Source organism: Astyanax mexicanus, chromosome 5, assembly GCF_023375975.1.
Source record: "Astyanax mexicanus isolate ESR-SI-001 chromosome 5, AstMex3_surface, whole genome shotgun sequence".
Classification (NCBI taxonomy): Eukaryota; Metazoa; Chordata; class Actinopteri; order Characiformes; family Acestrorhamphidae; genus Astyanax; species Astyanax mexicanus.
The window spans coordinates 25,882,500-25,909,967 of NC_064412.1; the positions used below are offsets into that span (position 1 = coordinate 25,882,500).

Below are 27,468 nucleotides of genomic sequence, written 5' to 3' on the forward strand. Positions count from 1 at the left end.
TTTTGTCACAAACAGTAAATATCGTAGGAAGACTCAGGTCTGTGAGTGACTTATAAATAGGCTTGTTGGGAGCCGTACCATCGCTTACGGCCATACCACCCTGAGAACGCCCGATCTCGTCTGATCTCGGAAGCTAAGCAGGGTCGGGCCTGGTTAGTACTTGGATGGGAGACCGCCTGGGAATACCAGGTGCTGTAAGCTTTTCTATCTTTACTTTCTTTCCTTTATTTTTTACTCTGTTCAAGCCATGTTGTCATTTTTTTAAATGCTACACCGTGTTTACTCTTCAAATAAAGCGCTCACAGTAAACAATGTACAGTTAAAATACTCACTTAAAAGTACTTTCATACTTCTGATGAAGAATATTTCTTCTTCATGCAAATAAAAAAAGAACATTCATTCATATTTTCTTATTATCAAAGTACCGGTATTGGGCAGCTCACTACTTTTCCTGGGGTTCTATCATGCAGAAGATTTCAGATTTAACACACCTGAGTCTAGAATGATCACGTGTCCCTGAAGACCTAATTACCTGAATCAGGTGTGGCGGACTTTGGCTGTTTGGAGGGCAGCGGAGAAAAAAATAAAGGGCGCCTTAGTACATAGGGCATGTTCATTCTAGAGGGGGTGTTGCTAAAACTGGAAACATAAATAGATACAAGTTTAAGAATGGGAATAAGATTTTTAAACTATATGTCATCACTTACAACAATTAGCTTGTACCGCCAAATCCAGTTTTCTCATTGATGGGCACTAATAGGTTACTGCATGATATTGCCTCAACTACGGAAGGCCCTTTTGGGACAATGTCTAGGGGGAGGGGCAAAGACAGCACATCATAGCGACTGCCTTTCCTATTGGAAAGAAAAAGGGCACAAATAGATTGGCACTCATTAAGACGCATTAGTAAAAATGTCTTGATCTAGAAGGAACATCATCATAATTTGTCACAAGGGACACCCTAGCAGGAACTCAATCACTTTCCCCATAAGAAATTAATCAAATAACTAATATTGTCTCTCTTTTTACCACTCTAGAGGGCACTTTAGCAACACTTTTTTAACCATGGAGGCACAAGAAGGGGCCACCCCTTAAGTCCACCAGCTCGTATGACCAGAGAATGTATAGAGAGGAGAATACCCACTTAGGAATATAGAGCAAATAAATACAATTAATGTTTGATCTTTTTTTTTTTTACAAAATAATGTACTAGTTTTCTCAAACAGAACAATATCAAATGCTTCTGTACCAAATACATATTTTTTTAAAGCTTAACACCAGTTACTAGTGTTTTAAACGTGATCTGGCTCAACCTCCAGCATCAGCTCACCAGTTAGCAGTATGATTACTGTAGAAAAATGGAAACATGCAGATATTTTTTTAAGCAAAACCCGTTATTCTGCTTTGCAAAATTAAAGGAATATCCTGGTCAAGTGCTTAGTTCCAAATTTTAATTTGAGTTTGTAGCCAATTAGCTCCATTCACCCGTATTGAATTTGTACTCCCTCACGGGCTCCCTCTAGCGGTCTGCATTCATGTTGTGCTATAACGGGGGAGATATGAAGTGGGTTGAGGCTCTCCATAAACCGGCTCCAGTATAGCTGTGCAGAGTGGTAGATCTCAATGACAGTGAAAAGACTCAGGTCTGTGAGTGTCTTATAAATAGGCTTTTTGGGAGCCGCTGTTTTACTTTTGTCACAAGCAGTAAATGACAGTGAAAAGACTCGTATAAATAGGCTTGTTGGGAGCTCAGCCATCGCTTACGGCCATACCACCCTGAGAACGCCCGATCTCGTCTGATCTCGGAAGCTAAGCAGGGTCGGGCCTGGTTAGTACTTGGATGGGAGACCGCCTGGGAATACCAGGTGCTGTAAGCTTTTTCTATCTTTACTTATTTTCCTTTATTTTTTACTCTGTTTAAGCCATGTTGTCACATTTTTAAAAGGCTACACTGTGTTTACTGAAAGCGCTCACCTCGCAGTAAACAATTTACAGATTAAGTATTCACTTTTAAGTACTTTCCTTCTTCTGATGAAGAATATTCCTTCTTCATGCAAATAAAAAAATAACCACATTAATTATTTTTTTCTTATCATCACAGTATAGGTACAGGGCGGCTCACTCCTGTTCGTGGGGCTCTACCACGCTGAAAATTTCAGATTTAACACACCCGAGTCTAGAATGTTCATGTGATCCTGAAGGTCTTAATTACCTGGATCAGTTCAGTGTATGCGCGCTCTGAGAAACAGCGTGGGGGCTAGTTTGACCAAGCGTTTTGAAGTGGGGGCTGGCTTGACCGCAGTATCAAGGTGTGTGGCGGACTCAGGCTGTTTGGAGGGCAGCGGAGAATAGAAATTTAAAAGAGCACCTTTTGTAGGACGTGGTACTTTTCTTTAAATTCATGCTAAGTGTACTTTAATGTATGTGTATGATTTTATTTATTTATTTCTCAGGATATCCTTTTGTGTATTAGTTTATTTTTGTATTGGGCTTTTTCCTGACCTAATCTGAAGCTTTCATTCCAAAAGTAAAGCATCAAAATTGAATAAAAAATGTAGAGTTGAAGTGAAGACAGGGTGTTTTTATTATTATTTTGTTCTTTGGTTACTTTTTCCAGGGAAAGTTAAAAAGAGCTTTTATTTTGAGGCTTTGTATTAGTCCGTAGAGCTGTTTTACTTTTGTCACAAGCAGTAAATGACAGTGAAAAGACTCGTATAAATAGGCTTGTTGGGAGCTCAGCCATCGCTTACGGCCATACCACCCTGAGAACGCCCGATCTCGTCTGATCTCGGAAGCTAAGCAGGGTCGGGCCTGGTTAGTACTTGGATGGGAGACCGCCTGGGAATACCAGGTGCTGTAAGCTTTTTCCATTTTTACTTTCTTTCCTTTATTTTTTACTCTGTTTAAGCCATGTTGTCACATTTTTAAAAGGCTACACTGTGTTTACTGAAAGCGCTCACAGCAAACAATGTAAAGATTAAATATTCACTTAAAAGTACTTTCATACTTCTAATGGAATCATGACCTCATGCATGAAATCAGAACCTCACACTTACAATAATAACTTCACACTTACATATATTACCTTACACAGTAGACAGTTTTCAGAGAGAATTTTATTTCTTGATTAATTTTGATTTTTAAATTAAATTGATAATCAAACCAAAATGTTATGAAATACCTGAAAGTTTTTCATGAAAAAAAAATAAAGTAAATTATTTTATTTCACTCTGATCTGTTTGCTCCGCCAATTGTGTTCAACATATTCACCAGCACAGCAAAGTTCATCATAACTCGTCTTAACTATTAAAATCCACACAGACAGAAGTGTGGAAAACCAGTCTCAATGACACCAAACACACCTTACAATTTGCCCAATCAGATTGAGGAGAGATTTAACATTATTTTAACAGTGTTTTGGTGCTGCAGGACAAAGGCTTTATTATTTTAAAGGTGTGTATTTATTATTTTCTTCCCCTGGCAAAAGGAAACTTAAAGAAACTTCAGCAAACTTAAGAAAAAACCCTAAACACCTGTACAAACCTGCACACACCTGTATACACCTGCACACCTGTCATGCCACATGAACAAAATATGAGAATATTCCCAGCAAGGGAAGCTGCAAAAATACAAAAATCTCAGAAAAACAAAATTAAAAAAAGAATTTAACCGATAACTAATGAAGTAGAAAACAGAACTAAGTCCTGTAAGCTGGCAAGAGACCTTCCCACAATCCACTGCGGGAGGATCTACAAATTCTGATTTCAGACTCCGCAACATATTCTAGCAGCAAGTCTTTACAGTATTTCCCATGAGCCACTCCTTTTCTTCATGCCATGACCCTTGACCCGGTGTGGTCTGTTTGTGGTGGGTGTGTCTTTCTAGCTGGGGCGGTACTATCTGAACACACCCACATTGATAGACAAGGCCACTTCAGGCTTCCTGCGTTTAGTTGCTCTGGTCTTTCCCTCAGTACACGTCTCCTGGCTGACCTCACCACGCCCTCTAGTGGACATAAAAAAACAATAATTTATCTTTCTCTTTTAAGTATTATTTCATGAGACAAAATTATAGGAATTGAACTTGGATATAACTTAGAATAGTCAATGTATAGCTTGTATAGCAGTGTAGATTAACTTCTGAAAATAACTCAACACACAGTCATTAACGCCTAAATAGTTGGAGTACACCTCCAAAGTGTGCCAATTTGTATCGTTGTCCCTTCCTGGTGTTGTGTGTCTCGTTGCCGTGACAAACTCGAGGGATAAATGTGGAGCAGAGCTGTTAAATTATTTTTTTTTGGGTACAATTCTCTCAAACTGCCACCAGACATTCAGCATGGCACTTCACGGCAAAGAACTCTCTGAGGATGTGAGAAATAGAATTGTCCTTCTCTACTAAGATGGCCTAGGCTATAAGAAACTGAGCTACAGCATGGTGGCCAAGGCCAACAGCAGTTGTCCAAGACAGGTTCTTCTCAGAACAGGCTTTGCTAGAATAGACCAAAGTAATTTGAGTCATGTTCAATTTCATATCCAGAGGTTTCTTTAAAAAATAGACACATTAATGCTGCCAGAGGTTGACAAAGAGCGAGGTCAGCCTTCAGTGCTCAGACCATATGCCACATTATGCATTAACTCTGTCTACATGGCCATCACCCAGAAGGCTGCAGCATTATTAGTATCAGCACTAGCTCTTTCGCCGTTGAGAGGTGAATATTATCAGCCTGTAGCCTGCTGGAGAAGCATAAGTATTATTACCTCTTTCATCGTTCAGATGTGAGTGTATCAGACTCTGTATTCTGACGTTTACCGTGTTAAAACAAGCTACGTGAGATGAACCGCTAACTAATATCGCCCTGGCTTACTGGAACACTCAGGGTTCCTCAATGTAGCGCTGTTGTGTAGCATTTACTGTTAGCCGCTAATACTAATTCTGCGGCAACCAGTGGAAATCTGGACATCCAGAAGTGCTTTACTTACCAAAATCTGTGTAGGTTAACATCCAGCGCTCAATTGACTTAATTTTTTTTTTTTTTTTTTTTTTTTTCTACTTAACTTAGTTGCCCACCGCCCCCCCCAGTGGCGAGATCTGCTGAATTAGAAGGAAAATACAGTGACACCCTTGTTCCTTTCTAGTGTCGTATAATGCGTCTCATAATCCGGTGCGCCTTATGTATGAAAATAGACCAGAAAATAGACGTTCAGTGTGGAATTCTGAAGCAGAGCATGACCCCCTCCCTTAGGACTTGGGCCACAATGCAGTTTTCCAACATGAAGGCAGCCACAAATACACATCCAAGATGACAACTGCCTTGGTGAGGAAGCTCATAGTAAAGGTGATAAATTGGCCTAGTATGTGGAGGTAAATAAGCGGAAGGAAGTGGAGGAGAGTTAGGGCAGTGCTACATAATAATGGTGGTCACAGGAAATAAATATTGTACACAGACTACTCTATATTATATCTAAGTTATATCCAAGTTCCATTTCTATAGTGTTGACCCATTAAAAAATACATATAAATATAACATATGTGTGTGTATATTTGTGTGTGTGTGGTTTCTCACCCTTTTTTGTGGCTTTCATTTTGTTCCCTGAGTTTCTGCTGGGCCTGTTCATCCTGCAGCGTACTGAACTCTTTATTACTGTCAACAAGCAGATTCTAAATATACAGATACAGACACACACAGTAGCATTGATAAATATTAGGATAGAAAACTGTGATCTGTTGCCCCTTAAGGGTCAAAGGTGTTATTTCTTTCATATGCCCTGGTAAAATACATCAAGGTCAGCCACGGTAAGTTCTAGCACTGTAAGGCACACTAGAGTTTGGCACAGCGTGATAGGTTAGGGTAAGCAATAGAAAATATACTATACGGTCAAAAATATTTGGACACCTGCTTATTAACTGTTTTTTTTTTTTTTTTTTTTTACTTTAATTGAAGTAACTGTCTTCCCTGTCCAGTAAGGATTTTGGGCATTGCTGTGAGAATTTGACTGCAGTAAGAGTTTTAGTGTGGTCAGGATGATAAATAATATTCACCCCAAATTATAACCTATATAAAATAGGTAGCCAACTCGAATCAAATCTCTTTATTTTATACATCAGTGTACGACTTACCAAACTTGCCTACTTGTACTACTTAATTCATTTTTTTCTGCCTCCAAAAATTTGATATAGGCCAAGTATTTGTGATAAATCTTTGTAAACCTTTCTGTGAGGTTCACACAAATCTGAAACTTTGACACTCTCCACCTTAAGAGGATTTCTCGCAATTTTTCTTGCTGTGCTCATCATTAGAAAAAAAGAAACTTTTCTAAAAACCGAACTCTACGACCAAAAGTCAGACTCCTGGCTACCCTTTCCCCAACTCATCCCAAAACTATTGGATGGAGGCGAACTATCATCCCAGAGAACAGTTTTCCACTGCTCCACATCTTAGTGCCCCATTTAGCCAACATCTGATGTTAGGCACAGTGGCAATATTCGCATGTAAGAAAACTGCCTATTGTATTGGCTGTACAGAAACTAGATGGGTTGTGTGTGCGCATCTGCACATCTGTCAGCAATAGGTGAATTGCATTGGTGCATTTAAACATATGCTGTATGATATGGTGCATCCCATTAACATGGCATGATAAAGTGGGGTAGTGGCCAGCATAGTAAGGTCCGGTACAGTAAGATATGGCACGTTACATTAGGGGTATAGTAGATATTTTAGAACAGTAGGGTATAGGATCTGAGTAAAATAGTCAGGTACTGGAGGGTAAACTGGAATAGAGTTCATCCTCACCCAACACAAATAATGCCACTATTTTATTGATTAAAGTGAACTAAAGCCTTTCTTCTGGAGATCTAAGTGTGTTGGAACAGTTATGACAATAAATCATGCAGGGCAGTGCACAACACAAAAAAAATGAAAATTATCATGGAAAAATAATCTGTATCTCTCAAACCTTCACACCGATGATGTCTCCATCTCTGAGGTAATACGGAGCTCCCTGAACACTGTCCACTTTCTTTTTCTTCTTTCGTTTCGAGACCTGCTGCGTCTGATGGAGAAGGAAATGCAGTGAAATTAGAACAACTCAAGCCATCTCTTAACGAATATTAAAAAAATGTACAGTTAATTTAACACTGTTTATGATAAGCTGTAAAATGCTACATAAAAAAAACAAATACTACAAACGGCTTAAATAAAGAAAAACATTATCAATAGCTCCTATTTAATTTTCTGTATTATGCAGCATATGTATTAGATGTATGAAACACTATAGTATTAAATAAAGAGAATGCTTGAGAACTTTTATCTTAAGTTTTTTCTAATTTGGCCTCACTTTTATAGATAAAGACACATGTGATTACAAGGATTGACTAGCTTCCTGCTGAGCTTTAAAACAGTGTCTAATAATGCAATAATTTCAATAACTTTCCCGATGTTAGGTGTGTGCATAAAGCCTAAGGCCATGAGTTAACATTGACCTGCTCTTTGACCTTCTAAATCCAGATTAGCGTTTTACTCATCTACAACTCTCTCTTTCTCTCCCTCCCTCTTTCTTTAACTCTACTGACTTGTCTTTTGCTCTCACTCTCACCCAGTTATGGATGGGCATCCAGGTGTGTTTGTCTGGCAGGTATTTGGCCACAAGCAGGTTATCAGGTAAAATGCCGTAGAGGGAAGAGAGAGAGCTGTAAAGCCCCTTAGCTGAGGGGTCTCGCCCAGCATCCCACACGAACTCCATAGAGGGGTAATATTCCCTCTCTCCTGGCACGCCCATCCTCACTCTCAGCAGCACATCCTTCAGCCTAAACACACACACACAAGCAGAAACACAGTATGATTACAGTGGGTATAGCTTCCCAGCTGATCTAAATGTTTTTTGGGAAGTTGGATGGTTTAGTCTGGGATCTATTATGGGTTTAGTCTGGGTTTAGTCCAGGTTTCATTATGGGTTTAGTCTAGAAAAGTTTGGTTTAGTGTGGGTTCAGTCTGGGATGGTGTGGTTCAGTGTGAAGTTAGTCTCAGTTAAGTCTAGAATAGTTTGGCTTGGTAAGGGGTTGATATAGCTTAGTATGGATTTAGTCTGACTTTAGTCTATGATGGATTGCTTTAATGTGGGTTCAGTCTAAAGTGGTTTGGATTAATGTGCGTTTAGTGTTAAATAGGTTGGTTTGGTCTGGGTTAATTCTAGGACAGTTTGTGGGTTTAGTCTGTGGTGGGTTGGTTTAGTCTGGGTTTTGTATGGATTTAGTCTTACTTTAGTTTGGGATGGTTTGCTTTGGTGTGCCTTATAGTATAAGGTGGTTTGTTTTAGTGTGGGTTTAGACTGACATAGGCTGGTTAAGTCTGAGACTGGTTAGTGCTGTCTGGGTTCAGTGTGAAGTCAGTCTAGGCTTTGATGGCTTTTGATGGTCTGATTTAGTGTGGGTTTAATCTGGGGTGGTTGGTTTAGTCTGGGATTGATTGATTTAGTCTGGGATGGTCGGATTTATTGTGGATTTAGTGTGGGGTTGTTGGTTTAACCTGGGATTGGTTAATTTAGTCTGGGATTGGTTGGTTGTGTGTGATTAAAATCTGAGATTTGTTGGTTTAGCTTGGGAAGGGTTGGTTTAACCTGGGTTTAGTTATGTGTTCAGTAACTCACCCCAGATTTTCCTCACATTGCAGCTTCTGAACACACAGCTCACTTCCACACACCACCTTCAGCTTCCTGAGAGAGAACAACAACACTGTTATTCCAGCTCCTTCTAGACGCATCAACGCTCTAAACAAAGAGTGTGTATATGTGAGAGTGTGTGTGTATGCGAGAGTGTGTGTGTATGTGAGTGTGTGTTTGTGTATGCGACTGTGTGTACCTGAGTGTTTGTGTGTTTCCTCTGAGAATCCTAGTGGCTCTCTGTTCCTCCAGAAGCCAAACCCGGAGAAATTCAGGTGTGGGCACACACACATCCATCAACGCCGGCAGCGTCATCACCTACACAAGCACATGTTTGAGTTTATTTAATGTCCATTTAGTCTTTACTGAGTGCTTATACATATTCATTAAGAGTATATATATATATATGTTTGTGTTTATATTAAGTGTTTATTACGGGTATGTGTTATTGTCTGAGTGCTTATAGTGTTTTTTTTATAAAGTGTTTAAAGAGCTACCTGGCACTTGAGATCCTGCAATGAAGCTTCTTCAGAGATTTCCACAAAACCACACTTCACCCCGGCCCACCCTGAAACACACACACACACACACACACTTAATATTCACTTCCCGCCGCTCTCTGCCACACCCCTGCCCTGCCCTCTGCACTGGCAGTACGTCTGACCTGTAGTGTGTGATCTGTCAGCTGTGTGATTCTGCTCTGGATCAGCAGACACACACACACCATCCACTGGTGCGCACTCGCTGCCTGAGTCCTCACACCAACTCACTCCCAGCTTTAAGAATCCCTAATACACACACAAACACACAGTTATTGTATATTGCAGTTCAACAGAACAGAACACCCTCCAATTTAAATCAAGTGACCATACCTTGGGGGGTAGCTGTCCCTCAGTGAGAACCATTGTGTCTCCATTAGACACACCCACCTCCAACAAAGACATATTCTAGACAAACACAAAGAAAAGAAAAGCCAGTTTACCTCAACTTTATGTGTGAGTGTTTTGTGTGTGTGTGTGTGTGTGTGTGTGTGTGTGTGTGTGTGTGTGTTCGTTACTGTACCTCATCCCTGAGAGGCTCCCCAACCTCTTCACACCAGTCCATCCTCCTCAAATGCCAGCAGGCTCCTGCACACACACAACAAAGAAAAAGAGAGTATGAGACAAAGAGTAAGACAGTACTGTGACCTGTGGTTGGGGTTTATGGGAAAAACAACAGTGAGAAGCAGGAAAAGACTTACCCTCCATTCCGGCCGCTCGAATCACCTCCATCAGACACTGTAAAACACACATGCACACACACAGAAGAGAGAATTAAACACCCACAAAACCATATATAGTTCTTGAAAAAAATAAGAGACCACTTAAAATGATGAGTTTTTTTTTGCTACATAGTCATTATTAGGCAGATGTTGTGAAGTTGCTGTTCAGATCAAACTCATTCCTGTTTAAATAACAAATGAATAAATGGTCAATAAGTGAGTGCATTAAAGGGGGGCATTATACTGACCTCCTTTACTGACAGAGTTTCCTCCACAATGAGCTCCAGCTCTGGAACACTGGATGCTGCTGTGCTCACTCTGCAGTACAGGAATATCTGCAGCACAGTGTGATGAAGAGGCAGTCAGGAATGACTTAACAGATAACTAAATATATTTGTTTTTTTTGCCACATTAGCTCCACCTACTATTACCTGAGTAGTCTTTAGAGAGGGTCCAGGACACAAATATAATGATGTCATTAACCTGACACCTGCATCACGCACACTCAGGTCTTCACGGACTGTGGAACACACACACACACACACACACACAGGTTATGGGTTATGGTATTGGGAAGCTGGTGGTGTGGGTATGGTAAGTGAAAGGTTCTTTACCTGGTGGCAATAGTTTTCCCATTCGGTCCATCTGCCTCAGACAGCATGGCACACCTGAAAAAAGAGAAAGAGAGAAAGAGAAATAGACAAAAAGAAAGGGAGAATTAGTGGTTTTTTTTCTATATGCTTAATATTGTTCGTGCTGCTGTAACAAGTAAATTTCCCAAACGTGGGATAAATAAATTTAAATCCTAATCCTAACCCTAATCCAAGACTATTCTTTAGCAGCTACCTGAGCCCAGATCAGGCATTAGAGGGATGCTATTCTGCGAATTGCACCTCAATGGAGTGGTGCAGTGATTTTAAAGCTGTAATCACGAATATTTTGTGAATAATCACAAAAATCCTACTTAATGTCCATTTAAAGAATAAGTTATGGGTTAATATTTAGGAAGTAGGTTAAGTGATTTAAATTGAAAGATAATGGCATAATAAGTTAGTAACTAGTGTTAAGTCCAACACTTGTCCTATTTATTAATCCTAATCATCAGTGGTGTGTAGTAGATTACTGATTAGAGGTTTATGGTTTAGTGGTTGATGAGGTTTGCTTACCCGCAAACTGCTCCTGAAGCTGCAACTCCTCCAGTGCTCTCAGCTTTACCTCCTCTAGCATCTACAACACACACACACACACACAATATAACATAAATCATAACAAAGGACACTTGCTGTTTGTTTACTTTATTGCAGCTGTGTGTGCATGCTTTATCTTTTACCGTGTCTCCTGAGGCTGGAATCTTCCTCATCAGACACTCTTCCTCCTCCTCCATTCCTGATTGCAGTTGAAACTGTACTTTCAGCCAACGACAGTCAGAGGGCGTCATTACAGTAACCAAATCCCCGTTCACACTAAACACACTGTCCACACAAGAGTAAAAAAAACAATACTCCCCTTAATTACACCAAACACCACTCTTTTTCAACTAACTCTAAGTCTGATCTTCAGTTTAAATAAGTGTGTCTATGATGTCTGACCTGTCGCAGGTGTGTGTTGGCGGTAGTAACAACAGGGTATCTCCATCTCGGAGGGTGAGCTCCCGTAGTGTTTTGCGCATGGCTTCAGTGGAACACACCCTCCACCCACTGGCCCCACCACCATCTGGCCCCGCCCTCTTTTCCTCCTGGCACACCAGCGCCTCCTGTGGGCCCAGTGCCTCCCGCACATGGTCGAGTGTGAGAGCCCGAGGGAACCCGTGTGAGGAACGCTGGAGGCCTGACCCATCTACAGGTTCACAGCCAGCATCCTGTGGCCTCATAACCGTCAATAAAACCGGCTCCCACTCCGCTCCAACCTGCACCTGAACACCGTTAACCTAAAATACACAGACACACACACACACATATTTGGCTGTTTGACCTGTCCTCTACAAGTTACCTACACTATTTGATTCAATTCCGCTCAGTGTTTTTCAATGTTACCAAACACAGTTTAATGCATCAGGTGGTGTTCAATGCTTCATGTGGACTTTGATGTGCCAGGTGATGTTTGATGGACCACATAGTTTTGATGTGGTGGATGGTGTGCAATAAGCTGGATGGTGTTTGATATGGCAGGGGGTGTTTAAGGGATCACATTGTGTTTGATGTGTTGGGTGCTGTCCGATGTGAAACACCTATGGTGTTTAATGTATTGTATGGTGTTTGATGCATCATGTGTTGTTTCATTTGTCATGTGTCAGGTGGTATTTAATGTGTCAGGTGGTGTTTGATGTGTCAGGTGTTGTTTGATGTGCCTGATGGTGTTTGATGTATTGTATGGCGGTTTATGTGTCGTGGTGTTTTATATGTCATGTGTCAGGTGGTGTTTGATGTGTCTGATGGTGTTTAATGTGTCAGGTGGTGTTTGATGTGTCTGATGATGTTTAATGTGTCAGGTGGTGTTTGATTTATTGTATGGCGATTTATGCGACACGTAGTGTTTCATATGTCATGTGTCAGGTGGAATTTGATGTGTCTGATGGTGTTTAATGTATTTTATGGCAATTTATGTGTCATGTGGTGTTTCATATTTCATGTGTCAAGTGGTCTCTGATGTGTCTGGTGGTGTTTGATATGGTGAATGGTGTGCACGAGTTGGATGGTGTTTGATTTGTCTGATGGTGTTTGACGTATTAGGTGGTGTTTGATGTTTTGGGTGGGTTTGCACTTACCTCTCTCCCATTCCACACAAACAGGTCACAACCGTTAGAAATTCCTGCACTGTACAAAGACTGCTGGTCGTCTGAAACACACACACCACAACAGTGTTTTAAACAGATGTAATCCTGCAGGTAAACAGGTGTATATGTGTAGGTGTATATGTGGAAGTGTGTGTGTGTGCGTGCGCGTGTGTTACCTGCGAGTGTGTTGTACAGGTGTAATCCTGCAGGCAGGTGTTTAGCGATGGTCAGTGCCATGTCACCCTCCCACTGATCCTGCATCTAAAACAAACAAACGGCCCAAACCACTCGAACATCGCCTCTATATTAACATAATTACTTATTAATACTCCTATTTCATTATATCACCATATCTTATTAGTGGCATCACCTGGTAGACAGTCAAACGCAGGTCTCCCACTGGTTTCCTGCGGTCAAAGGTCATGCTGGTGGGCGAGGTGTTGGTGCTGACTGGCTGCAGAGCGCCGTTCTGGACTCGGTAAAAATGAGCCAGATGGAGTCGAAGTTCAACACTGTTACTGCTGGCTTCAAACTCCAACCTAAAACACAGTCATCACATGGTTTTTGCTTTCATAACTTGTTTGTGTGTATGTGTGTTTATGCGAGTTTGCGTGTGTGCGCGCGCGTGTGTGTGTACCTCTTCTGCTGAAGCCTGGCATTCTCCTCCTGGATCATCTCTAGTAGATGGGGGGGCACTTTATAGGCCGGGTTTCCTTTTGCTGTTAAACACAGACAGACTAGTTAACTTTAGGGCATCGAATGTCTTTAAAAAGGGACAGGCGGTGCAGTAATAATTTATGTTGTCCGTTAAAGTTAGCTTTTGTTAACTTTTATCTTATTTCATTTTCATTTTTATTTTCTGTTGCATTATTTAAGGTGGAATGGGAAAGATAGATAGCTAACTAGCTAGCTGCTGAGACTTTTTATGCTAGTTATGAAGAAAATGGCCATAAAGCATCAAAACAACACCTTAAACTATGGTAATATATTGGTTATCGTACTTTTTACAAGGGAAAATACTTAAAAACGTGTGGGTTTCTTTGGCCGCTTGTGCCGCCTTGCCCATGATTCTCATATCCTTTTGTTTTGATGTGTGCCTCTAAAAATCTATGTTTGAACAGCCATGTAGCCCTAACACTTTCCTCTACCTCTCCAGCCTAACAAGAGAGTCGGAACACCCTACCCCTAGACATGCACACAAGACAACAGAGGAGTAGAGATAAGTGGTAGGGCCATGAGAAATGGAATTATGCGTCAAAAATAAACCCCCAAACTCCCACCCCCTTACCATCTGGTGGTCTCTGCAGGGTGCATTTCCGGTAGAACAGCATGTAGGCACTCTCTTTTCCCTTAAACTGCTTCTTGATGTCCTGCTCTTTGATTGGCGTTACCGTCGAGTCATTCAGATCAAACCAGTGATAACCACTCTCAGGTTCTGCTCCATTACCAATATCAGACACCGCTCCCAGTTCACTGTCTGGTTCTATTCCCACTTCTACCTCCAGTCCCATATCAGGTCCCATCCCCTGCTGCTCTTCTGCCATCTCCTGTCCGTTGTTGTGAGAGTGTGTAAGAGTGTATTTGGGATTCAGAGTCACACGGGACCCATTTGAGACCAGCAGGAACACATCCGAACGGCTCTGCAAGAACTGTCACCCAGGAGCGACAAACAAGAGGAAATACACGATTACAGTGACCATATAATACACTTACTAACTCATACGACACACAGTTGATTAATATCTGACCTTACTGATTGGTCCATACTGTTTTCTAAACTTCTTATTCCATGAGGAGCCAATTCTGCCCATCAGCTTCTGACCCAGCTGGTCCAGCATCACACTTCCAGACGGCTCCTAAAAAAAAAAGAGAAGGAGGAAAATAGAATAAAAAGAATTAATGTTTTGTCTGATTTGTCTGAAAGTCTGCTGAAAGTCTGCAAAATGTACAAAAAACATAAATAAAAACAGATTGCAATGATTTAAAAAATGTATTTAAAATGTATTTAAAATGTATGTTAAAATGCTTATCTGACCACTATAATTGAGCTTTTCTCCAATGAAGATGGCAGCGTTTCTGAATCATGCTGACATGCTGGCTTTTTCTTTACATATTACAGTTTTCACTGGTATTTTGTGGTTTGCACTGATTTTTGGAAGTGTTTCTTAGCCCATTCAGTGATCTCCAGAACAGAATCATGTTAGTTTTTGATGCAGGGCCAACTGAGGTCCTGAAGATCATCAGCATCAAATAGTTACTGCTGTCCCTTGCACACAAGGATGTCTCCAGAATCTTTTGATTATTTGATGATATTTTGTACTCTAGATGGTTTTGAGAAACATTTTCAGAAATGGTTCCACAATTTTTAGATCCAGTTTTTCTAACAATAGGTTCCCTTAAATGCTCTATTTATACCCAGTCATGTGAGTTTTAAGCAATTTGCTCCTGTTGCAGCTGTTTTTATTGGTACCACTTATTTGTTTCAGCACTTTTTCTGAGGTGTGTGCTGCCATCTAGTACAATATAACTTTATGTCTCACTTTCAACTATTTTGTTCTATTCTCTTTTTATTGTGTTCTTTATTTTGTTATCTATTTTATCTATATTATTATTATATTATATATTATTATTATTATATTAACAACAGCTCTTGGGAGTAAACTTCGTTCCACCTCATGTACCACATGTGATGCGAATGACAATAAAATCTCTTTGAATCCTTGAATCAACACCTGAAGTGAGTACTATGTTCTATTGTGAATTAAATAATTAAATTAAATCTATTGTTTTTATTTACATTCATTTGCATTTTACACAACATCCCAAACTTGAAATTGGGGATATAAAATTATCAAACAGACATTTCCATGACTTAAACTTTTTTTGTGCAACTTGCTTACCTGAGCTATAACTGCAATTAGTGCAGCCATTGGATCCTCTGCCTCTAAAGTGACATCAAACTCGTTCAAACTCTGAGGTTTCACCTGGACCTTCTCCTTCTCTTTAACATCCTCCTCCTAAAACAAACACACATTCACACACACACCACACACATACACAGAAACAGGCAGTCTAAGTCTCATTGGGCTTAACATGTGAGTGACTGGCACTCACTGTATGTCTGTATGTTCAGTGTGTTTGTTCGAGTGTGAAAACCTCACACATATTTAGACTGAGGGAGAGAAAAAGAGAGTTGGAGAGAGCAGAGCAAGACGAAGGAAGATAGAGAGAGATAGAGAGAGAGAGACAGAGACAGAGACACAATACAGACTGACCGGTGCCTCCCAGTGGCCAAGCTGGTCGATGTCTTTGATGTAGACATGGTAGTGTCCTCCATAGCATCCTCCTTTGTGAATGATTACAGAGAAAAGCTCATAGGAAAACTCTGAATCTGACAGGCTTGACTGCAGAAAACACAAACACACACACACACACACACACACACACACAATAAACAGTGTCAGCTCCACAGTAGGGCTGTGATTGTGACTACTGTTGATACTCAAGAGTCTATACTGGAAGCTAATGAGCAGATATTCTAACAAACGTGTCTTTTTAGATACACCCTGAACAACATCTCAGTGGAAACCTGCCCATTGGTAGATGTTTTGGAGTTGCAAAATATAAACTGATATATTCACTTGCTCACAAACACAATTATAAATGTCACTTATCAGTTATTCAGTTATTCACAGAACAGGTGAACTACACATAGGTGTGATGAGTAGTTTATTCACAATGCTAACAGACACAGCCCCCAGCCTCGGCTGGCTATGAGCGGGTTAAAGCTACATTGCTGATAGCCAGGGTCAGGACATTGCTAGCAAACACAGTTGCCAGTAATGCAATATTAATTTGCTGTTATTCAGTGTGTTATAGCAGCTCTTACAATCTGTTTATTGTGAAACTCAATTTGCGATAACAATATGGTTAATCGCACAGCTCTAATGAGTACCTGTCCATAACTTCATGTACACCTCTACACACTGCTACTGTATGGCTGCAGAGTGATGGTGTGTGTGAATGTGTGTGTGTACCTGTTCACAGTAGGGCAGAAGGTTGATGCTGAGGGGGAAGCTGTAGGTGCTCGTCTCTTTGTAACGCTCACATTTCTCAAAATCAAAACTGAACCGGAGCAAAGAAACAGTCAGGAATGGAGGGAGCTTCCTTAGCTTAGCAGCCTGTGCATACAAACACACACACACACACACACACACACACACACAATAGGTTCAACTCACAAAAACACTGTGAAACAACGCTCTGAAATCTAATAATCTTCCAATTTGCTTGTTATTACTTGATTGTTACATTTAGTTTTTATAATATATATGTCGAAAAACAAGCTGTATATATATATATCCAGTCTCACTGGCCTTGGAGGCGCACACAAGGCGTTCACAACGACTGCAGCGATACAAGTTATTCCCCTCAAACACTTCCTCTTCCACAAACATGCTCCACAGCGCCTCCTCCAGGCCACTCACACCCCGCACACACACAGTCAGATCAAGGAAGTCCTCCTAAGAGAGAACAGGACAAGGAGAGAGGAAATCAAGATCAGTAGCATTAAAATGTCATTAACTTTATAAAGCTCTATAATGTTCATATGAACCACACACTCATTCTGACACTGTAATACACTCAAAGACGTGTGCAAGGTGTTCTATTGAGATGTAATCCATGTTTACATGACCCATACACTAATTCTGACAGCCTGTAATACACTACAGGAAGCATAGGGGGTGCTCTTTAATTCTCTATATTGTTCATATGATCCATACACTCATTCTGACAGACTGTAATACACTACAGAAAGTATAAGGGATGCTCTATAATGCTCCATAATGTTTATATGATCCACACACCAAGCACCCACCTGTCTCTCGCTAACATTTTTGCACTCCTTGCAGGTGATCTGGTTGACCAGCGTTCCGTGGTAAAGTTCTTGGATCAGAGAGCTGCCGGACGTCCCAACCAGAGAAGATTCAAGAGCACTAAACAATATCCTGTTTAACTCCTGAACGTCATGCTGACTTGTTTCCTATAGAGAGAGAAAGAGAGAGAGAGAGAGATAGTGATTGACAGACAGAGGACAGAGTGTGAGATAGAGTGTTTGTGTGTGTGTACCTCATGGTTGGTCCAACCAAAGCTGTCAGTTAGGGCGGTTGTTGATGCTGTTTGTTCGTCCAAAAGTAGCAGCCGTGCGAACAGTCTTTGCAGCTCCAGTGGAATAACCCGCACCTACATACACACACATATACACAAACACACACAAAAAACACGCACACCTCAGCTTCTACAGCTCCACACACAAAACAAGTAAACTACACAGAAATTCACACACACCCCTGCATCTCCTTCGGCCTCCAACTCCGACCGCTCCAAGCTGAACAGTTGCTCTGTGAAAACACAGTCAATAAACACAGTTATTAACTTAAATTAAATATAAATCTCCTAATCTCTATCCATCTCGTCAAGCAGGGAACAGGTGTGACTGACCCAGACTTTGTGTCCACAGGGTCAAATTTTTTTTTTTTTTTTTTTTTTTTGCAATGCTGTGCAGTCCAGGACTATCCCCAATCCCTGTTCAAGACAGTGAAAGACTGTGGCCTACAATCAATTCATATGTAAATCTACAGAAAAATCAGATTACCACATCCAACCTTCGAGCTGTACAGAAATCAGAACGTGATATTCTTAATCTAAAATTAGTGATCAGTGATTCTTTTAATCCTACTGAACTGGAAATTTCAACTGAACTGCATTGACATAATAGTACAGATTTATAGTACAAATAGTATATAATGTAGTATAGTACTTATACTCAGAAACTGAAACATCATTTATGTGGAAATCCTGTTGGAAGTGAATTCACTCACCTCTGAACTCAGGTGTGAACAGCAGCGTCTGCAGCAGGGCATTCAGGTAGCAGGTACCACCCTGGTTCCGGATCCCACTCAGCTGAATGGGACCTCTAGGAGGCTGTGGCTCACGCTCTTTACCCCCACCAGTGTGCACACCTGCACCTGAGTCCCCCAGGCCCTCCTCATCCTGCTCAAACAGATCCCCAAACATCCTCCCCACTGGTTGCTCTGTGTTTGTCCTCTGCTATCTGTCCAGCTGTGGGACACTGACAGTGACGTTCCACCTGTGGTCCAGAACATCCACCTCACAGGACATCCTACTGAGGAGCACCAGTATCACTATTAACACCACAACATCACAGCCAATGTAAACAAACATATTTACACAAATCCCAGTTAAGATCCTAGCAGCAGTTAGTTAGTATTTCAGTATTTATAATATAAACACTGTGATTGAAATTGTAATCAGTTATTATCAATATTAATATTTATTGACTAGTAGGGCTATTACCTGATTAGCAATGTTACACTATATTATATGAAAAGTTTCATTAGTAATGTTATATTTATTGATATATGTATTGTTATTAGCTAACTATGAATGTTATTGATATCTGTATTGTTATTGTTATTGAATATCAGTGTTTTTTTTTCCTGTGTCGCGAGTTTAAACTCCAACAACGTCGAAATAAACTGTACCGCTTTAATAATAATCTAACTGTTTAAACATCTACACACTTATTAGACATGTGGGGCTGTTCTCACCCGGGTCCGCTCCGTTTTCAATTTTATGCCGAATTAAATCTGAGTGTCGCTGCTGTTCAGAGCGCCGCCATGTTTCTCCTGGAGGAAGCAGTGTTGCAATGCATTGTGGTAGTTGTAGTTTGACAAGCAGCTAGACCGCTAGGCTTTCGGAAAAGGAAAATACGGTTTTTAGATACGAAAACTTGAGTTTTTGACAGAAATACATACGCAAATACGTGTTAAACGTCCCCATAAAACTACCCAACATATTTACAGATCTTGGGAATTATTATTATTGTTCATGAAAAAATGCCTTGTTAAAAATGCCAGTTTATTCTTTTAGGATAAAAAAGAAACGTTTAAAATAGTAATAATAATTTCCCCCATTGACTTATATTGTGCGAATTTTACCTCAGCTATCTATTAGCATTCATCTGGGATACCTTTAAAAATATATAAAAATGAACTAGTTCAAAGGTCAGTTCATACTTATTTAAATGAACTAGGTCACTTTCATGGTTCTTTAAAACTAGTTAATGTTCATTGTGTTCTTTTCCCTTAATAAAAGGTTGCTCTTCTTTTTTAATAGAACACCTTTCTGCCTACTACTCTCAAAAAAAATATCACATACCACACTGATTTTTATACTGAAACTTATACTACTTTCACCAACACAGATCAATATTACATGTGCCAGTGCTGCAGATTTGCCATTTGTAAAGCTTTAAACTCCAGTTATTAGCATTTTAAACATGCTCTGGCAATAACTCTGGCATCAGCTCACACTTTACTGTCAGAAATCTGTCACCTAAAGGAAAATGAAACATACAGGTAAACTTCTTTGTTTTTTTGTTTTTTTTTTTTAGAAAAATGCATCACTTTACTGTCAAATATCCAAGGAATACTGGCCAAGTAGATATTTACTATATACAGCTCTGGAAAAAAAAAATTAAGAGACCACTTCAGTTTCTGAACCATTTTTTTCTGATATTTTATAGGTATGTGTTTGAGTAATATGAACATTGTGGTTTTATTCTACAAACTGTAGACAATGTTTCTCCCTAATTCTAAATACAAATATTTTCATTTACAGCATTTATTTGCAGAAAATGAGAAATGTCTAAAATAAGATGCAGAGCTTTCACACCTTAAATAATGCAAAGAAAACAAGTTCATAAAGTTTTAAGAGTTCAGAAATCAATATTTGGTGGAATAACTTGTTTTTAATCACACTTTTAATGCATCTGGGCATGTTCTTGACTAGTCTTCCCACTGCTTTTGCACTTCTGGTGCAAATATTTAAGCAGGTTATCTTAATCCCGATGAGAATCTTTGGGATGTGCTGAAGAAAGCTTTGTGCAGCCAACAGACACTACCATTACAAATGCAAGATCTTAGTAAAAAAAGTATGCAGCACTGGTAAAGTAACCCTCATTAGAAGAACACTTCTTACCCATTGATATATCTACTACAATGTAAGAGACAGTCTGAAATCAGGGACTCGAGATGTTTACGAATCACAGTTAACTTTATTGTCGTATCTCTCCTCCACTGCAGAGGAACTCAAACAATCACTTCAAATCTTGTCAAATAAATCTCTCACCGTTTCATATCCCGTTTCCTTCTGCTTGTCATAAGAATATAGATTTAATCATTTTAATATGAAGCACTGAAACATGCACCACAGCATTCAGACAGCAGACTGGACAACATCCACTGTTTCAATGGAAACCAAGAAACAGCATTTCAATCCTTTAGTCCAGAAAGGAGCAGAAATGCTGCACTGAGAGAAAGTCCACTGATGTAGGAGGTGTAATTTATCTTTAACATCCATCTGTCCATCCATCCATCAGTATCAGTGAGAGAGGACAGACACAGATAAAGTGCTCAGTGTGATGAAGGAGGTTATGGAGAAGTTTGTGTATGTGTTTGTGTATATGTGTGTGTGTGTGTGTGTGTGTGTGTGTGATAGAGATTAGAGGCCCAGGGATTTGCGGACTATCTGTTTGGCCAATCGGTTGAACTGCTCTCTGTCCTCTCGCCACATCTTGGAAGCATCCACATTTGCTCCACTCTCATCATTTGGTTCTGAAAAGTAAGAAAAAGGAATAGCACCATTACCAACACTTCCATTAGTCAGCACACAGTTAGCCAGAATCAGAGTCGGATTATGGAGAGCCTGCCAACTTCCCATCTCCCCAGTTATATTAAAAAATGACTGCGAAACACTAGAGGCAGCCTGCTAGTAATCCCTCAATTAATGGGGGTAAATGGAGCTAAACTACTGGGATTCAAACTAGTGTTCTCGCAATCATAGTGGTAGCGTCCCAATGTTGTAAAACAAATCAATTAGTAAGTGCGTGGTGTTTCAGGGACAGATTTGTTCACACTGTTTACATCGTTCCCAAATAAAGGTCAATTAAGTGTGTGTGTGCATACCTGCAAGCATGCTGACCACAGACAGAAGGATTTTTTCAACACTCTGTACCGGACTCCATCTCTCAGCGCTGCTTTCATACCCCATTGGGTCGTCTCCCGGAGCATGCAGAATAGAGATACACACTCGGCCATCTGGATAAACTACACACACAATCAAACAGAAATTGTTTTAGTGAGAACGGTATCCAGTTCTTGTTAAAAACAAACTTCTAATCAGAAGCTGGGTGGATCTTCAGACCTAAAGTATTCATTCAAATCATGTGTCAGTAAACTCTTGCTGGTACCTGTAAATAACACTCAATAAAGTGGTATTTACTATTTGAAACTCTTTATGTTTTCTGTATGTTATGGCAAGTCCTTAAATGAAGACTTAATATGAATGAATTTTGTTTAATATTTTATAGTGTATTTAGACCACTTCATGTCTTGCTTTGAGAAATAATACTGATCTCCATGTTTTGCAGGAAAATCTTCCCCAAAACACACAAAAGTTGTATTTAATAGTTAACCATCTGTCTATATAACCTTTCAATTAACACGAAAACACTGCATGTTTTTCTAATCAGTTAAAGAATAGAATGAGGGATAAACTTACTGTTGGGGTGGAACATATCACAGGTGAATTTCATCTTGGGAGGACTGAGAGGGTAGTCTGATGGAAAGCTAAGAACAGCCGGGAAAACACCTCCTTCAAAACACGTGTCCTCAGGACCCCTAAAAGAGACAAATGATAATAATAAACTCTCTGCTTGCACTTATTTTTACAGATATATACCTTACTCTCATCATTATCAACACCACTAAAGTAAAAGATAAACAGAGCTGATGATTCCTCTTTCTTCTAGGCCTTGTCAACACATTTCTGAATATTTTTAAAAACAAAAACATCACTTATAAAATCTCTCCACGAACGAAAAACCCACTCCAAAACATGCATATGAGCAGGGCAGCCGAGCAGGGGGAAATAATATCTTATGGAAAATCATAAAAGTCAAACAGCTTAATGTTCTGACCAAACACATGCAAATAAAATACCTTATATTTTTTTTAAAAGACTTTATATTGTCACTTTTTTTTTAAACGTTTTCTTTCACTCTGAGACAAAAAGGCTTGCATAAGCATGCTAACGCTGCATAAGGTGATAGAGACCTCAAAACACCACAAAGAAAAATTTAAACACAGTTTATTCCCAAATTATACATTGTTAGGATTATGAAGGATCAATGGACAATTGTATTGTTTACCCCAGTTATGTTTGGGTTTAGTTAATATATCGTCCCAAGAAAATGTTATTGTGACAGACATATAGGGAGCAAGGCAGCATTTGTGATTTAGCCAGACACATTTATTTTATGAAGTTTAATTTTCCCTTTTAAATGACAAAAAGGTTTAAAAAATCTCCACCCTAGAAAGCATTTTTAAATTACAAACAGCACATTATTGTAGATAAATGAGATCAAAACACATAAAAAACGTTCTTGTTAATATCTGTATATGTTCAGGGGCAAGAAAAAGCATATTGTCCAGAACTCAGAAAGTCAGAGTGGACTAAATAAGGGTGCAGCTCAATAAACATAGCCCGATTAAACCTAAAAGGGAGGGAAGGCAGCTCTATTACAGATTTGTTTATGTGCCATGCCGATGCATTAGTCTCCAGAACAGTCAGACTTTATTAGTATAGTGTATGTACTTCACTCCTTCTGCCCATGAATAAAGATGATGTCAAACAAGTCAATATTTAGTATCTGCAGTGGAGCCAGCCCCCCAACTGAACAAGCTAAAGCAGCATGAGAAAATAGACTCACATGATCAGCGCCTCCCATTCAAAGAAGTTCTCCTCATTTACAGGACCTGCAACACACACACAGAGACACACTTCAGCTACTGTTTGCTGGTTCTGTCCGTTCCTATATGTATGTAAAGCTGCAGGTGTCTGTTTACCTGCAACGATTCCCTCTGGAGGATTCAGGGTCAGCTCTGATGAAAGAACACGAACACACACACACACACACTTAAATATACAATCAGAGACAAACCCACATCATCTAATATCTAATATCATTATCAATAATATCAAGAAGATCATTTCAACAAGAAAATTATGAAATTATATATAGCTTTAATAACTAGCTACCTAACTTAACCTATCTATGTAGGTTTGCTATTTAGCTGGAATAATAATAAACAATGGCCAGCTAGCCAATAAAATAAAAACAGTTTCCACTAAAACGTGTTTCAGCTTAGTTTACGCTTCATTTAAGGTCTTATTAAACGTCCGGAAATATTTATTTCTAATATTAAACATTAACTCGGGTCAGTTTAACAATAATAATAATCAGCTCAAGCTGGCGTTAGCTAACCCTGCTAAAGCTAGTTAGTAACTGGGGGAGTAGCACTGCCAGCTAATGGCTCAGCGGCTAGTCGCTGCTAGCTCCCTGATAAAACCGCAACAGGCCGCGCTTATTTAACTCTCTACCGGGAATCAATAACGTGTTTCCTTACGTTTATATTCAGCCATTAATCTTTTTAGAGCAGTTCCTGCCATCACGGCCCGTTCTCTGTGTGCAGCCCAGTCCACTCACATCTGCAGTACCAGCGCTCACTCACAGGGGGCGCCACCCCATCACAGAGCACCACCGACATCTGCGCAGTCTGACTGACAAAGAGTACAAAATAAAAGCCCCAGAGCGTATCTTGCTTTACATTTTGTGCTCATCTCACTCAAATCTCACCTGCTTGCAATCATATTTTTTTTTTGCAGAAATATTATTTATTAATTAAACACAGACAATGTATTGTCTTAGTTTATCCAGAGCGCTAAAGTTGATTTCAGCATGCATGTAGGTTGCAAAAAATATAAATAGATAAAAACACATACATTAAGATCATTCAATTCATATAATAAACACCGGTTAACTGTTTAAAGTCACCTTTAAATTTCATAAGATAACCATTAGTCAGTGTCTAGAATCAGTCACAGCTCGCTGTTATGATCTTTAACACTACGATAACATGATTACTAGCCGTTTTATGCATCATTTTATGTTATTTTTAATGCATTATTTAATGTAAGACTTTTATTATGTAATTTAATAGAACGATATCGATGGTCGCAGCGCCGCCTGTAGCGCGTTCTGTCGGGCAGAGCAGTAACAACAGCGCTGCCTCCATGGCAACAGTGGCGGAGTTAAAGTCCGGTAAGTTTTGTTTAAATCTGGGTGAATAATCAGGCTATTAACGATTAATTAGATAGTGTAATGTATTGCACAGATGTATTTTAAGATCGAGCATTTGCACTTCGGTATCTGAAGGACAGCAGCAGCTTGGCTACTAGGAAACAAAACACCAAACTGGAGTTGAATGTTCCGTTCCACCTTAAATTTGGTAGCTGTAACAGTAGGAACGTCTCTGGCGCCAGATTAGAGCTACGGCGCCGTTTAAGGTGGAATTGAAAGTACGAATACACACAAACTTCTGTTTTGACATTTAAGCGTGTTTGTTGAGCTTTGTTTAATTATGTTCTGTCATGTGTTTCTGTTGCAGCTCTGCGGGAGGCACTGGAGGCGCGGGGTGTTTTGGGGCAGCTGAAGGCCCGGATCCGATCTGAAGTCTTTCGGGCACTGGATGACCAGAGTGAGGAGCGACCCCCCTTGACCCATGAGAACTTGCTGATTAATGAACTGATCCGTGAATACCTGGAGTTCAATAAGTACCGATACACGGCATCTGTTCTAATCGCTGGTGAGCTGAGGAGGGGTGCTGTACTCAATTTTATTTCTCGTTTGGTTAATAATAAAGGCTGGGTGATAAAACAGTAATTTCACGTCATGGTCTTTGCATCACAACACATGTTACAAGCAAGGTTATGTGGTACTTTATTTTCGAAAGGATTTGGGAAATTATGAAGATTCTTACTTCCTCTGCCCATTTCCCAGTCCTATTTCCACACCTCAAGTTGCCAGGTATGGAACACATTAGCAGGCAAACACAGTGTGCTGCTGCAGATGGGTTATCAAGGCAGTGAGAATTTGAGACAGGTAAAGTGTAAATGGTAACTGCATTTAGTCACAGTGGAGGACCAGACAGGCCTTAGATGTTTAATACATCAGTAGCAACCGCATGACCGAATTATATTGACTAACTTTAGCAACAAATAGAAACCTAATTTGCCATTGCAGATGTTTTTGTACTTGTTTTGCACTCTGATCGGCATCCTTAACCAGGCATCTGTCTGGGGCCTTTTTACACTTCTATATATTTAGCACATATTGTTCCTTTAACTGAGTATTTATTGTTGTAATATATCTGAGAAACTACCCCAGTGCAGTAATTAAAATCAGTAGATAACATGATCAGATCTCACAGCCTCAGGTCTGCAGTTTCATCACTCATAGTGTCAACATTAAAAAACATTTTAAAGTACTAAAAGTGTTGAGTGTGTTTCAGAGTCAGGTCAGCCTGAGGTTCCTCTGGACCGGCGGTTCTTGGCAAGTGAGCTGAATGTTGTAGAAGAGCCGAGTGCTGCAGCAGTGTAAGTATTCACACTCATTTACACAATGCACCTGTCCCCTTACTACAGAGCTCTCCACAGTTTTCATATTAAATTTAGTAAAATGTTCTGGGAATCATTTTGCCAGAGCCTTTGCAGGAGAATCAGGTTTTTAAATCCATCACTTTTTTACCGCTCATTTCTGGGTGTAAAACAGCTGTAATATTCCAGCTTCTGTGCAGTTCAGTCATACCTTTAGACTGATGCAGTTTAACTCCTTCAGCTTCTTCAGAACTTCTTTATATGACTGTGTTTCTGTTTGTTTTTCAGTCCTCTGCTATATAGCCTGCTCTCACACTTCCTCAGCAGTGCAGACAGCGGAAAACTTTTCCTGAGGAACCCTCCGAACCCCCAACAACACCCCCAACAAGCCAATAAGGGTGACGGAGAGAGTTTATAAGCTCTCAAGGGATCAGATCAGATTATTCAATTACTGTTTACATGTTAAAGTGCCCAAACAGCTCATTTTAATGTGTTTTTGCCTTGAGTACAAGTTAAATGTTGTGTGTAACAGGCAATTTAAGAGTGTGTGCAGGTAATGAGATGTTTATTAGTGTAAAATATTAATATTAATTCTCATGCATTGTCTGTTTTAATGCTGTTTTATATTTTCTCGTATTAAACCTTCTTTGTTGCACAGTAATATTGTCTCCGACTGTCTGTAATTCATGTGCTGACCACCGGGGGAGCACACAGCTGAAAGATTTTGGCTGTTCAAATGATTTACACAAATCCACATGAATTGATCATAATTCATTTTTTATTTTAATTTACTGCCTGGAAAGTTTTGATCCACGTTCCAAATGAGTCCTCTACAGGAGCTGTTTTAATCCTGTTGGGAACATTCTGTTCTTTTGTTTTATTTAGTACTGAAATTAGTCCTGTACTGACATTCGACCTCTAACCTGCTCTAATACACCAGCGGATCATGATCATTGAGTGGAAGTAGGAATCAACTGTTCTACAACATCTCCCAAACAAGCTTAAATCTGTGCAAATGTATTATCTTACTAATTTAATGTAAATAATGTCATTTAATTATCCCCCTTTAAATTGAAATTGAACACACACACATATATATATATATATATACACTCACTAGTATTTGATTATGAAGTAGGTATATATAAGTGTTAAAGCGGGGAAATACTCATATATGCGAAATATGTACTTAATCC

General features: G+C 39.8%; 3 protein-coding genes and 3 non-coding genes across 8 annotated transcripts; 4 read left to right on the forward strand and 2 right to left on the reverse strand.

Moving 5' to 3' along the window:
* The first annotated feature begins 82 nt into the window (after window positions 1-82).
* Window positions 83-201, forward strand: LOC125802305 (5S ribosomal RNA). Its single transcript, XR_007439341.1, has one exon. It is a non-coding gene; the product is annotated as a 5S ribosomal RNA (ribosomal RNA).
* A 1,557-nt stretch (window positions 202-1,758) lies between these two features.
* LOC125802316 (5S ribosomal RNA) lies at window positions 1,759-1,877 on the forward strand. Its single transcript, XR_007439352.1, has one exon. It is a non-coding gene; the product is annotated as a 5S ribosomal RNA (ribosomal RNA).
* Window positions 1,878-2,744: 867 nt separating this feature from the next.
* LOC125802322 (5S ribosomal RNA) lies at window positions 2,745-2,863 on the forward strand. The gene has a single exon (XR_007439358.1). It is a non-coding gene; the product is annotated as a 5S ribosomal RNA (ribosomal RNA).
* Window positions 2,864-3,098: 235 nt separating this feature from the next.
* Window positions 3,099-19,418, reverse strand: usp40 (ubiquitin specific peptidase 40). 3 transcript variants are annotated; one of them, XM_007257179.4, is made up of 32 exons: window positions 19,324-19,418; window positions 18,574-18,875; window positions 18,041-18,093; window positions 17,822-17,935; window positions 17,571-17,735; window positions 17,068-17,214; window positions 16,729-16,872; window positions 15,967-16,095; window positions 15,592-15,708; window positions 14,440-14,547; window positions 13,980-14,340; window positions 13,329-13,410; window positions 13,062-13,230; window positions 12,868-12,952; window positions 12,683-12,753; window positions 11,508-11,845; window positions 11,249-11,390; window positions 11,085-11,145; window positions 10,533-10,586; window positions 10,350-10,438; window positions 10,167-10,253; window positions 9,898-9,934; window positions 9,720-9,784; window positions 9,530-9,604; window positions 9,322-9,445; window positions 9,155-9,225; window positions 8,857-8,975; window positions 8,646-8,711; window positions 7,596-7,806; window positions 6,957-7,052; window positions 5,567-5,661; window positions 3,099-4,005 (listed from the first exon to the last, which is right to left on the reverse strand). In XM_007257179.4, exons 2-32 carry the CDS (start codon window positions 18,767-18,769, stop codon window positions 3,897-3,899), a joined length of 3,780 nt encoding a protein of 1,259 aa, XP_007257241.3. In that variant the 5' UTR covers window positions 18,770-18,875; window positions 19,324-19,418; the 3' UTR covers window positions 3,099-3,896. The 3 variants fall into 3 exon arrangements, with proteins under 3 accessions (XP_007257241.3, XP_007257240.3, XP_049335778.1); XM_007257178.4 differs by having other exon boundaries at window positions 18,574-18,878; XM_049479821.1 differs by lacking the exon at window positions 8,646-8,711 and having other exon boundaries at window positions 18,574-18,878.
* Window positions 19,419-20,811: 1,393 nt separating this feature from the next.
* On the reverse strand, window positions 20,812-24,387 carry ube2g2 (ubiquitin-conjugating enzyme E2G 2 (UBC7 homolog, yeast)). Its single transcript, XM_007257177.4, has 6 exons — window positions 24,244-24,387; window positions 23,683-23,718; window positions 23,547-23,592; window positions 22,337-22,455; window positions 21,742-21,882; window positions 20,812-21,390 (listed from the first exon to the last, which is right to left on the reverse strand). Exons 1-6 carry the CDS (start codon window positions 24,284-24,286, stop codon window positions 21,278-21,280), a joined length of 498 nt encoding a protein of 165 aa, XP_007257239.1. The 5' UTR covers window positions 24,287-24,387; the 3' UTR covers window positions 20,812-21,277.
* A 431-nt stretch (window positions 24,388-24,818) lies between these two features.
* On the forward strand, window positions 24,819-26,933 carry cep20 (centrosomal protein 20). The gene is made up of 4 exons (XM_007257176.4): window positions 24,819-24,938; window positions 25,285-25,482; window positions 26,188-26,272; window positions 26,561-26,933. Exons 1-4 carry the CDS (start codon window positions 24,848-24,850, stop codon window positions 26,688-26,690), a joined length of 504 nt encoding a protein of 167 aa, XP_007257238.3. The 5' UTR covers window positions 24,819-24,847; the 3' UTR covers window positions 26,691-26,933.
* The last annotated feature ends 535 nt before the right edge of the window (window positions 26,934-27,468 follow it).